We start from the raw sequence: 13,566 nt of genomic DNA, 5'->3' as shown, positions 1-13,566 counted from the left end.
ATTTCAACTTGTGCTAAGTCACTCCCGTTGGCACGATAATACTATGGTCTTGAGTTGTTGGGGAAAACCGGAGAACCTGGAGGAAATCTACTTGCCCGACTTGGTGACCACCAACCAAACTCACATGCTCACATGCGCCAAAGCCAAGAATCCAACCAGGATTGCATTGTTAAAAATTTAGTGCTCTAACCACAGCTCTAACTGGACAACCAGCGGCTTATATACATATATAAGGCCATCTGGATTAAGTTTGTCTGGAAAACTGTTAATTTTTAATGGGTTTCACCATATATAAAGCCATCTGTTTTATATCTGTCTGCAAAACCATTTATTTCAATGGTTTATTTACATGCATAAGGCTACACAATGTATATGTTTTTAACATTAGCTTCTTAATAATATTTGTACGCTGCTGTATAAATTTGAGTGTTGTAAGTATTAAATTATTTGTGATTTGATCATGTTGTTTTGAGTAAAAAATACTAACAATGCCATATTTGACTTTTACTCTTTTGCTTGTATATATTTGTTATAAGTCAAGCATTCTTTGCATGTACTCATTTGTTTTAGGAAGTAAAAATATAAACTCGTTAAACAGCAATTTATTTTTGAATACTAAATCTGTATAAAATATAACAAAATACAATATGGCTGCATAATTTTTCCTGATTATTTTGTTTGAAACTGTACCATTGCTGATTTCCAAAACAATATTATAAGCTTATCCATTCATGTGAACGTATTACGACTTAAAACTGTTAACAAATCAGTAAAAAAATTAAATCTATTTCCCACAGGTACCGGAGACTATGCGGACAATCCCTGTCCTGCTGGTCACTACTGCCCTGCGGGAACTTACGTAGCGACCCAGTTCCCGTGCCCTACGGGAACATTCTACAATCTCACCATGGCAACAGCGTTCGAGGATTGCGTGTACTGTACGCAGGGGTCATATTGTGAAACACCGGCTCTGTCTGCTCCAACGGGATTGTGCGATCCAGGTAAAGGAATGTTAGCACGTCTGTTGAAGTATTTTTATATAGATATAGCCTCGGTGTCGGTAGCGGCATCATATTTTGCCTTTGAAAAAACTTTCAAGAAATCAAATGAAACTTGGTAATGATGTTGCCAGAGACAATATGCACATTTATAGCAAGGTGAATAACTCTGGCTTTAATTATCACTGAGTAATGCCCCTTGTTCTGCTGAAGAAACCTGACCTTGCTTGTTTTACTGAATTTTGCAGTTCAGATATATATCAAGTTTGTCTTATTTATTCATGTATGAGAATGTTAGCGTAATATATTTTTTCCTTGGTTATTTTAATTTATTTGAATGAAACTTATGACCATATTTTGTTGTTCAATATTCATTAATTTTTAGAAACAATTGTGTACTTATTTCAGCAAATTGCCATAGTTTTCAAGGTATATCCAAAAAGATTTTTTTATTTTTTTTATTTTTCAGTTTTATACATATCCATTGTCAGGGCTGCTACTGTTTCAATGCCAGTGAAACAGTTTAGTTTTGAATAACCACAAGTTTTGATACTTTACATATCCATTATCCAGGCCTCTACTGTTTCAATGCCAGTGACACGATTGAGTTTTAAATATCCACAAATTTTAATACTTTACATATCCATTATTCAGGCTACTACTGTTCCAATGCCAGTGACACAGCAACTCCAGCCCTTGGGGTCATGGGTGGGCCATGTGACCCAGGATTTTATTGCCCCGAGGGATCGGCCAGTAAGATTCAGTGTGACCCAGGGACCTACTGCCAAACTTCAACACTGCCTGCACCCACAGGAAACTGCTCTGCTGGTATGCAAGGATTAATTTATTTTTGTATTGATTAGTATGATGGAAATGTTTAAAATTTTGTTTGAAAATTATTTAAACATAAAAAGGTAATAAACATGGTTTCCCATGTAGTGAAACGACTTAAACCCTATACGGGTTTGTTAAGCAATCCTTTGTGTGTTAAGCAATCCTTTGTGGGGTTTTCCGACTGGCTCATTGGTAAGGTCAACATCATTTCACTTCTAGGGGCATTTGTTTCAGGGGTTGCAAGTTTGTGTCCTGCTCCGGGGGCTTTAAAATTATTATATTCACAATATTCTCCTGTCCCATGCAGTTGAAAAAGCAAGTGATTATGATGCACGTTATTGAGTTATTATTTGTTCGCTAAGTAAAATGCCAGACCTTGATATTCTTATGTGTTTATATAATTATATTTTATTATTTTCTAACCATACATGAATCATTTCCAGGCTACTACTGTACGCTAGAGGCCTCAAGCTCCATGCCAACTGACAACACCACAGGAAATATCTGTCCCATGGGTCACTATTGCCCCGAGGGAAGCTCCACTCCCATCGTATGCGAGACTGGTTATTTCCTCAATGTCACTGGTTCAGATGATATCTCCGACTGTATAATCTGCACAGGCGGGAAATATTGCCCAGGAACAGGAAATCCAGAACCTGCGGGAACTTGTGACCCCGGGTACTATTGTCCGATTGGTCAGAATGATTCTGCTCCTGCTGATTACAAGTGAGTTCCATTATCCGATGCTCTGTTGTTGATATTTGTAAGATTTCACTTAAATTGTTAAAAAAGTAAACATTATATTAGTCTTAATGCTGCACTCCCATTGATTTTTTTTGATAACTTTTTTATGTTTTGTCTTTAAATGAGCCAATTTTTGCGTAAATGTCAGAGAACTAGTGTTCTAAGACTGCTGACAAAGAATCAGACCACAGTTTTTTAAATTTATGTTCAAATACTTTAATCATCCACAAATCATGTGAAATTGGCAACTATTTTAATTTTCCCTCTTATTTTCCAGCTGTCCGACGGGACACTACTGCCCCGGAGCCACCGATGCTCCTATACAGTGCGACAATGGGTACTACCAGACGCTGACCACCCAGACAACTTGTGATATCTGTGATGCGGGCTACTACTGTGACAACACCGCCAATATCGCATTTGTTAACACCACATCTATATGTCCTGAGGGGTATTACTGTCCGACTGGGACAAGGTTCTACAATGAATTCCCATGTCCTGAAGGAACATTCAACAATCTCACAGGTTGGTAGAGACATTTGTCTTGTAAATGATGTTTGTTTTCAGCAGTAAAACTGGCAAAATGTTAAAAATCATGTTTTTTGTATAAACTGTATGATATTTATACATCCAGCTATTATACCTGTGTAAAGCATCGTCTGTGCTAATAAAATATTATAAATTGGAGTTTTTTAGCCATTTTATTAAAGGCTTCAATTAATTCTAAATTTGAAATTCAAAATCTAAAATGAACTTTAAGCAACTGAAATAATTAAAAAGTATTCTTTAATTTTTCATATGCTTTGCCCAGGGCTAAAATAAAATAAAAATAAACTATGCTTTTACCCAGGCCTTGAGCAGGAGAGCGACTGTACGCTTTGTCTTGGAGGCTACGCCTGTCCTGTCACAGGAATGACACAGATGTTGGACATACACAAGTGTGCGGCTGGATATTTCTGTCAACAGGGAGCCAATACCACCACTCCTGATCAAGGTAGGTGGAAATACACCTCTTTCAGGGTTACATTTAAGGATTGATTTTTATTTTAAGTGCAGTAGTGGTAATAATGATTCTGGTTGTAATATTTTTTGTGTTTATCAGAAAATTATCAAGATTATTTAATTTGTGTTTTCAATATGCATGACTCAGGTCTATCTTGTGAAATGATCGAGATTATTTTATTTGTGATTTCCATATGCATGACCCAAGTCTACCTTGTGAATCTCCACTTACAGAGGTCACAGACGTCGACTGGCTCATACAAAATGAACGCAAATTTTATCTTACAGAAACTCAAGTGTGAATATCTTGCCTAGAATAACAAAGGCTATAAAATGTATGATGTGTTATACATGATGATCTAAAAATGTTAAAATTTGTTTTGGAATAAATGTATTACAGTAAATTAAGAATTTTTAGTATGTTTTCTTGACAGGGTAAAATGTAATAGGTTTTCTTTACAGACATATATGTATAAAATCTGTAATCAATAATTTCAGGAACTGATGCTAATATTTGCCCAGATGGGAAATATTGTCCACTTGGTACTACAGACCCAATATCATGTCCCATGGGAACGTACAGTAACAACACCGGTCTACATGATGTATCCCAGTGCCAGGACTGCCCCGCAGGACAATATTGTGACAACACAGGACTTATTGCTCCCACTGGCCTTTGTGATGAAGGGTGAGCTGTTTGCTGTTAAACATCACAGAAATTTGACTCATTGTTTTGTCTGAAATGATATATTCAAGTCATTTATGTTCAACCAATGACAAAAACAACGATTTCAGAAGGAAACTGATCACAAATTAATATTATCCATAAAGAAAGGATTGTCACTACAGACATGCCCAAAATCCGGAAAATCAAATTTAATCTATGTTTTCTTTTACACAATCAAAGAAATCTAAAGAATTATCAATGTATTAACTGAAACTATAACATTGTGATATTCAAATCCTACTGTGAGATTGGATCCAAGATGAGTACAGAATACCTCTGTCATGCGGGAAGCTACTGCCCCGAAAGATCCAAAGCAACCTGTCCTGCGGGAACTGTCAGTAATACACATCAAATGATCAATGTTTTAATCAAGTCTATGCTGTGTTTTTCAGATACTACTGTGAAATTGGATCCAACAGGAGTACAGAATACCTCTGTCCCGCGGGAAGCTACTGTCCCGCCGGATCCCCAGACCCGACACCATGTCCCGCGGGAACTTTCAGTAACACACAGGGCATGATCAATGTGACCTCGTGTACATTTTGTGATCCAGGGAAATACTGTAACGATTCAGGTAGGTTGTCAGAGTTATGTATATTGAATGGTCAAAGAATGAAATAGGTGAGGACATGTTTGTTTGATATGGTTGGTTTAAAGAGATACAAGTCATATCATTGATGAAAACATTGTTGAAGCAGCAGAATTGGGCTTCATTCAATTTGGATTATATAAACTATTTAATATTTGTCATTTTTTGTATAAAAACGTTTTTCATATAACTTTTTAAAACTATTTGACTACAAATGAATCCATTATAAAAATACTGTATTGAAATGTGACATGTATTATTGGTTACACATAGGATATATGAATCTACAATGGTTTCATAACATGCGAGAGCAAAGTGTAAAGTTCTACTAACAGTGTAACGATTATATCACACTAAGTACCAAAAGAAGGTGAGAAGCAAGGATTTTGTTTGGTCGCCATTTTATATCTATTGTTTGTGGGGTAATATTTACAAGGTGTTTATGGATTATACCACCCTTCCACATGATTGCTCTAGACTAACTAAACAGCATCATTTGTGCAGGAGGTGAGATATACTAACATGTACATACACTGATTTTTTTTTTCTCTTTTCCAGGCCTTACAAGCAATGTCAACGACTGTGACCCTGGTTTCTACTGTCCAGGTGGCCAATCTGTACCTAACCCCGTTGCATACCCATGCCCCATTGGGCTCCATTGTCCATTGGGTACGGGCACCCCCGTTCCATGCTTGCCCGGGTATTATACCAACCTTACCCAACAAGACTCGTGTCTGATTTGTCCACCCGGATTCTATTGTGTACCGGAGGAAGTTGTTAGTGGTATGTTGAATTTTTTTTAGTAGGTTAAACGCTTTATTATAATGTAATTTGTTTTTGCAAGATAACATATATTTCTTTCTCTTCTTTCATTGATGGATTCTATTGTGGCTGTTATGTGGATTGTATTATTGCTTTGTCGTTGTTCAAATTCTATTTCTGGTGTGTAATTATTAACCAGGTTTTCACATAGTGAAACCTGGTTATTATTTTTTTGGGGTGGGTGGGATGGGATTGGGAAAATCATTGGTATTTTGTAGCTTGGATGTTATTTTTATTGTGCATATTTGTTGAAGTAATAAATCACTTAACTGTGACTCATTTATTGTGCTTGACCATTGATTTAATATTAGAACCAATTTAATTGTAAGGCCAATAACAATTTTCACATTTTTTATATATATTATTTTTAAATGTGGAGGGCCACTTAAATGTTCTTAAAGTGAAACGTTAAAAGAAATCAAGCAACATTGAATCTTAAAAAAAAAAAACAGCCAAAAAACCCAATGATAGACTGAAAATAAAAAAAATTAAATGTCGTCTACAAGAAAATGAGTTTTTGTGTTAACTAGGGATTGAACAAAGGACCTCTCTTAATTCAAGCCTCAGTAATACCACGACCACACCCCTAAAACAGAGTCTAGCTCAAAAGCAAGGCTTCCAAGTTGTCTGTATGATGTCACTATATATAAGAAAAGAAACTTTAGTGTTATAACATTGTTTTATTTTAATCCATTTAGGTGATTCATCATCGGGTTACTCCCTCTGCCCGGAGGGTTTCTACTGCCCCGAGGGAACTGGTAGAAACTGGTCCTGGTGCCCTGAAGGCACATTCTCCAATGTTCTTGGGCTTGACGACATCTCTGACTGCCAGCAATGCTTAGGCGGGAAACACTGCGATGTGACAAACCTCACTGCCCCCGTGGCAGACTGTGATGCTGGGTACTTCTGCACATTGGGTGTCGACACCTCCCAACCTGATGGGGTTACGAATACAGGAACTGGTGGCATCTGTCCCCAGGGTTCACGTTGTCCCACAGGCTCTCCGACACCAGAAAGTTGTCCCGCAGGCACTTACCAAGTAAATACAATCAAATAAACATGTTTTCAACTCCTTTGTCCAATTCTTTCCTTGAAGTTCAATAATATAGCTCTGTAATAAAATGTAACTTCTTGGAGGTATTGCAAAAATTGTTATGTAATAGCATAAAACAGGCTACTTTAACTTTTATGGCAGAAGTGATCTACAATATCAAGTAGATCTGACAATACTTGATTTTGATTTGTGGTACTTTATTCTGTTTGCTTGCAACCTACAACCTTTATACCACCATAGATTTTAATTTTGAGATTGGAATCTAAGTTTTGAGTGGACTGTAAACATTACTTATGTGGAGAATGGTTTGATGAATGAAATTACTGAGGAATGTCTATGTACAGGGATAAGAACAATATTTCCTCAGGCAGAATTCAATATGCCTCAATGATTCCACTCATTCTAATCTAAGGTGGTAATTGAATACAGGCCCCATTATTACTCATTCACTTTTGAATCACTTATAATCATCCTAGACTTTCTTTTTCAATGTTTACAATCCCACCTGTACATTCTAGGACCTAGACAACCAGGCTGACTGTAAGACTTGTCCATCAGGCTACTATTGCCTGGCCGGAAGTACAAACTACACAGATACCCCATGTCCGAGCGGACACTACTGCCTGGATGGAACCACAGCGGACAATCGGTATCCCTGTCCTGCTGGAACATTCAACAACCTCACCGGTATGTGTTGTAAATGTTTATAATTATAATCCAATGTAAATAGTTTAAATCATTAAACTTAGAATGTCAATTAATGTGGATTATAATCATATTTGTTTGGTTAGAAAAAGATAATCTGTATCAAAGACCTTGATTTGATACATGTTTATGACTTTGATCAGATTAATATAAAATTAAATACCTTATTTCCAACATTTTTGAAAATTATTGTTTAACAAGTAAATGCTTTTTACCACAAAAGTCTTCCTGACATGCATTTTTACAGTATGAATATGTGAAAAACAATATAATTCTGTCAATATCTTGTTATATGTACTGTATTTAATCATGAATTCCTTTTTTTTCTCTCCAGGAGCACACAATGACAGCTCTTGCCTGCCTTGCACCCCTGGATACTACTGTGCTGCCACAGGGCTTGATGCACCCACAGGAATGTGTGATCCAGGCTGGTACTGTGAATCAGGCTCCTCTTTGGCTCAACCCACAAGTCCAGAGGGAGGAAAATGCCTCGCTGGCACCTATTGTCCACAGGTAAGATATGATTGTGTCTGTAATATTGAAGTACAATCCGAACCTGTTTGCTCAATATCCCAGAGACTGGCCGAAATACTTTGAGCCTTGCAAATATCGAGCCAAGCAGGAATGCTTCCACAGAGTTACCTATAATTGGTCCTTTACATCTAGTTCAAGCCAACAGGGTTCGAATTTAACTTTGAGGAGCACTCGCAAAATTTTGCGAGTGCATTTTGAGGCAACTTGCAAAATGACAAATCAACTTGCAATTTTATTATTTGCTTTATTCCCTTATAATATTGTATAATTAAAGTAGAAATTAAAACCTAAGACATATTATGAATATTAAAAAGTATCAATCTTGAGTGACTCGACTACTAGAACTTGTTGATGGCTTATTCTATTTGGGGGGTATGGAAAGACTCGTCTGATGCTGGCAGCTTTTTGATAACAAAGCTGTCCAATAATTTGACATTGTTCAATTTGTATATTTACCCTCGCCATCGGGTTATTTAATACCCCTTCGATAAGCACGCTACAGATTTCATTAAGTCTATAAGTATTAAAAACAATAAAATAATAAATTTAAAATAAAAAAGCAACAGTAAATGTAGCGTGGATACTTTGGACCATGAAATATATCGATCAACGAAGTCTATTCATTTTGACAGGATGATGGGGTTTACATATAGTGCGCAAAAGCGCTAAATTTAGCCAATGATTGAGCTAGGTGATTACGTCATTCGTATTTACTTTGTATTATGCACGCCTCGGAGCATCCCGGAAAGATTCGAGATAAAACTCGGCCTTTTCCGTATTTGTTCTATTTTTGAAAACCTACTAGAGCGTGACTCCGTTCTGTCTTCTTTATACCGGTAGTGTAAACATGCCACTTATAGGCTGTTTACACTCGACTACATAGCGGAATTAAGTTCATGTTTATTCTACTTTCCTTTTAACATTTTGTGGTCTAGAAAAAGCCACTCGCAGAATTTTGCGAGCTTGAATAAAAGTCACTCGCAATTTCCAAATGTCGCTCGCATTTTGCGAGTATGCGAGTCTAAATTCGAACCCTGGCCAAAAAGGAAATTGAGTCAACAGGTCTCTACTGTAGCTGTTTAGATAATTTCCCGTTAATAAGTAACTAAGCAAACAACCCCCAACCCACTTCTTGAAGACTCACTGAGGACTATATACTGGAAATCTGTTTTCAGCAAAGCTGGTTGTATGGTCAAGAAATTGTTGTGCTGTTATGATTGTGTACCAGAAATTTAATGTAATGTGAATAGACTCCTACTGTGTGACAAACATGCTAGAAGCAATCACAGGCGACTGTAGTGCAGGATATTACTGCACAGGAAACTCATCCAGTAACGTAACTTCTTGAGACTTGTGAATAACTTGTTATCTGCTTTCCAGGGAAGCTACACCACGACAGGATGTGACCCAGGCTCCTACTGTTCTACGGACATGCTAGACGCAGTCACAGGCAACTGTAGTGCGGGATATTACTGCACAGGAAATTCCACAACCGACCAACCTACAGGCACTGGAGGTATAAGAATGTTTATTATGTCTCCCCCTCTCTGGGGGAGACATATTGTTTTTGCCCTGTCCGGTAGTCCGTCAGTCCGTCCGTACGTAACACTTCGTTTCCGATCGATAACTGGAAAACCGCATGACCTAGGATCACCAAACTTGGTAGGGAGGTTGGTCGTGAGGTGTAGAGGATCCCTATTGTTTTTGGGGTCACTAGGTCAAAGGTCAAGGTCGCGGCGACCCCCAATATAAAAAACATTTCTGCTCAAAATCTTGAGAACGGTTTGACCTAGGTTCACCAAACTTGGTAGGGAGGTTGGTCATGAGGTGTAGAAGATCCCTATTGTTTTTGGGGTCACTAGGTCAAAGGTCAAGGTCGCGGCGACCCCCAATGTAAAAAACATTTCCGCTCAATATCTTGAGAATGGTTTGACCTAGGTTCACCAAACTTGGTAGGGAGGTTGGTCATGAGGTGTAGAGGATCCATATTGTTTTTGGGGTCACTAGGTCAAAGGTCAAGGTCGCGGCGACCCCCAATATAAAAAACATTTCTGCTCAAAATCTTGAGAACGGTTTGACCTAGGTTCACCAAACTTGGTAGGGAGGTTGGTCATGAGGTGTAGAAGATCCCTATTGTTTTTGGGGTCACTAGGTCAAAGGTCAAGGTCGCGGCGGCCCCCAATGTAAAAAACATTTCCGCTCAATATCTTGAGAATGGTTTGACCTAGGTTCACCAAACTTGGTAGGGAGGTTGATCATGAGGTTTAGAAAACTCCTATATTTTGGGGGGTCACAAGGTCAAAGGTCAACGTCGCTGTGACCTCTAATGTAAAAAAATATTTCCGTGCAATATCAGGAGAATGCTTTGATCTAGTTACATTTTATACCAGTTTGATTGATTGGAAGAACTGATAAGATGTCATAGTATAGCCATGGACAGGATTCTGTGTTTATAAAAAAAAGTCTCCTTAAAGCTTCAACTGAATTTATTATGTCTCCCCAATTAATGGGGAGACATATTGTTTTTGCCCTGTCCGTCAGTACATCCGTCACACTTCGTTTCTGCTCAATAACTAAAGAACGCTTGCACTCAGGAACTTTATACTTGGTATGCTAGTTGGTCATGACTAGTAGATGACCCCTATTGATTTTGAGATCAATAGGTCAAAGGTCAAGGTCGCAGTAGATATTTACTATTTAATACAGGTGAATAAACCAAACTTCACTGTTGGTTTGTCTCCTGTCCATAATTACAAATTTCATGTCCATCTTTTTTTCTCTCAGATACGACCACACAATAGGGGAGACAAGCGCTTTTTCAAAAAAGTAATCTCTAGTTGTTATAATAGGTAGTTGCTATGGGTTGGGTAAGGGCTAAAATAATTAAAGTTTGTCTGTTTTTCAAACAAAGAAGACCAGATATCAAAGTGCTGTTGTCATTGTAAAATATTTTCTCATGAAACTTTGTACGCGTTCTATCATTGGCGATATGTGTGTTGCAAGGCCTGTACGTCTGGTTTTAGTTAATGAGTTATGCCCCTTCATCTATTGATAACAACAATTAACCTTCAGCATATGATTTTATAATTGTATAGCATTGTAATCTTTCAATTTAGGTAACTGATCACCGACAGGTGACATCTGTATATCAGGCAGCTTTCATGACCAGTGTTGGGGTAGCCATAATGCTTCCCTGTCTGGCATTTATAACAGAGTTATTTATCTAGAAGGTAATTGTCCATTTATGTATGTCAGATAGCTCAGCCCTTGAGCCATGTGATCCTGGAACATTCCTGCCCTGTAAGGAAGCAATCAATAGCCCATTCTGTCTGACAGTTATAAAATAGTTAAATTTTCTTGAAGGTGACTGTTGTCCCACAGGCCAAATTATGCTGGATTATTCCTGCCCAGTCAGGGAGCAACTGATAACTCATTCTGTCTGACAGTTATAACATAGTTATCTTTCCTTGCAGGTGACCGATGCCCCACAGGCTACTTCTGTGTTTCGGGCAGTTCAGCCCCTGAGCCCTGTGATCCTGGAACATTCCTGCCCAGTCAGGGAGCCACCGATAACTCATTTTGTCTGGCCTGCACTGCTGGAAAATACTGTAGCCAATCAGGACTGTCCGCTATTGAAGGAGACTGCTCCCAAGGTATGACTTTATGTTAATCTAAAAAAAAAAATCATGAACTTAATACATTTACCTGAAGATATCATATTACGGTAACTTTTATCAATGCAAATTTTTTTGATTCCCTCCTTGATGCATAAAAAATCGGTTGTAGTCTTCAAGCAAGACTTGCTGATTTCCTTATAAATTTGATTATTCTTTATAAGTCCACTCTCATGGCTAAAAATGTTGCAGTTAATAAGGCATATTGTGTCTATAGTTGTTGCGATTACTTGCCTTAAAATTGTTTTAAATAAAACATGTTTAAATTCAATTTGAAGAAATATGAGTGAAAGGCCATTTTTGTTGTCAAGGCCATGCGATTTTTAATAGACACATAAATAGTAACTCTTCCTGATTTTGTATGCCAATGATTCATGTTATTTTCCCATACCAGGTTATTACTGTCCCGCCGGTCAGATCACCAGCACCCCATCCAGCTTTGAGTGTCCAGCTGGCTACTTCTGTGTGACAGGAGTCAGTACATACACAATATGTCCATCCGGCACATACCAGGTGAGACATATATTGATATATCCTACCTTAAGCCTCTGAATGCTCATAAGGACTTAACATTTAAGCTTCTAAGTTATAAGAGAAAAAGCTGACAAAACTTAGAAACTATGTGTTTTTATGATTGTTGAATATTTGCCTGGATGAGCACGAAAATTGATCTGGCCTAGAGTTGACCAGTCCTAGGTTGAAGTTTGATAGGCCAATACTAGGGTGAAGTTTGAATGGCTGATTAAAGTTAAGTTGTCAATCCAGGGTATGGTATCTGATATTCAAGTTTTATTAGGCAACCCAAAGTCAATTCTAGGCTGAAGTTTAATTGACCATTCCTAGTGTGTAAGTTGAATGGCCAATCCTAGGATAAAGTTGTATTACCAAATCTCAGGCTGAAGTTTAATTGGCCAATCCTATAGTGAAGTTCATTGGTCAATACCAGGACAATTATTTACTGGCCCATTCCAGGTCTTTTTCCCAATCCTTTTTACCAATCCTAGAATTATTTTATGTTCAAATTTTAGAATTATTTTTGGACAAACCTACGTTGAATTGTTTTATTGGCCTAGCCTATGATGGGATATATACGCTTAGCCTAGAATGGAATTTAATCAATTTGGCCAGGATGTGGATGAGGTTTGACCTAGCCTTTTATTTAAGTGGACTAGGACACTTTTTTAATTACTGTATGATGGTTATTTACAGGATGAGGTCCGGCAATGGAGCTGTAAGCAGTGTATGCAGGGTTACTACTGTGATAACACAAACGGTCCAATCACCAACTATACACTCACTGAATGCCCAACTGGTAAGTCTTTCACTTGTTCATAAAATCATTGTCGAACGCTGCTGTGATTACTTGAACAGACCAATTTTACCAGTTATTATACTCACAGAATCTCCAAATGGTATGTTACAATGTTAGTGGTCATACATTTTAGTCTCATTAATGTTAATATTGATAATTAAGGGCAATTATGTTTATGCAAAAACAATAACCTTATGGTCATGCTTGAACTAATCATTCACAGAATAGGTCAACCATTTATATCAAGTGATCCGATTAGCTACACCGATCTTTGAACCAAATCAAGACCAATATTGAATATTCACCCAGAGTTTGTAAGAAGCTCCTTTAATTTCCGTTTGCAGGTCACTATTGCCCCAACGGCACCCAGACATCCAACCAGCATGCATGTCCTGCAGGCACTTACAATGACCAGACAGCGCTCACTGACGCATCAGAATGCACGCCTTGTATTGGTAAGATTTATGTATTTTTAATGTAAGACATCCATTATTAGGATGCAAATATGTGTTAATGCATTTTATTAATTTGTTAATATAATGTCTGTATATAATAAAAGCTGTTGGTGAAA

General features: G+C 37.7%; 1 protein-coding gene across 5 annotated transcripts in view; it reads left to right on the top strand.

Moving 5' to 3' along the window:
* Nucleotides 1–13,566, top strand: part of LOC128239958 (uncharacterized) — a 133,265-nt gene that overhangs the window by 59,169 nt on the left and 60,530 nt on the right. For all 5 annotated transcript variants that reach the window (XM_052956426.1, XM_052956424.1, XM_052956423.1 and 2 more), the window contains exons 70-85: nt 798–1,001; nt 1,653–1,826; nt 2,276–2,558; nt 2,854–3,101; nt 3,427–3,570; nt 4,077–4,266; nt 4,698–4,879; nt 5,453–5,677; nt 6,415–6,755; nt 7,289–7,457; nt 7,810–7,988; nt 9,390–9,525; nt 11,483–11,662; nt 12,078–12,196; nt 12,893–12,995; nt 13,340–13,450. In XM_052956426.1, the coding sequence (XP_052812386.1) occupies nt 798–1,001; nt 1,653–1,826; nt 2,276–2,558; nt 2,854–3,101; nt 3,427–3,570; nt 4,077–4,266; nt 4,698–4,879; nt 5,453–5,677; nt 6,415–6,755; nt 7,289–7,457; nt 7,810–7,988; nt 9,390–9,525; nt 11,483–11,662; nt 12,078–12,196; nt 12,893–12,995; nt 13,340–13,450 (2,988 nt within the window). The remainder of the gene's footprint in view (nt 1–797; nt 1,002–1,652; nt 1,827–2,275; nt 2,559–2,853; nt 3,102–3,426; nt 3,571–4,076; nt 4,267–4,697; nt 4,880–5,452; nt 5,678–6,414; nt 6,756–7,288; nt 7,458–7,809; nt 7,989–9,389; nt 9,526–11,482; nt 11,663–12,077; nt 12,197–12,892; nt 12,996–13,339; nt 13,451–13,566) is intronic.

Source organism: Mya arenaria, chromosome 7 (genome assembly GCF_026914265.1).
Source record: "Mya arenaria isolate MELC-2E11 chromosome 7, ASM2691426v1".
Taxonomy (NCBI): Eukaryota; Metazoa; Mollusca; class Bivalvia; order Myida; family Myidae; genus Mya; species Mya arenaria.
The sequence above is the reverse complement of the archived record's forward strand: the minus strand, read 5'-3'. Positions and strand labels throughout refer to the sequence as shown.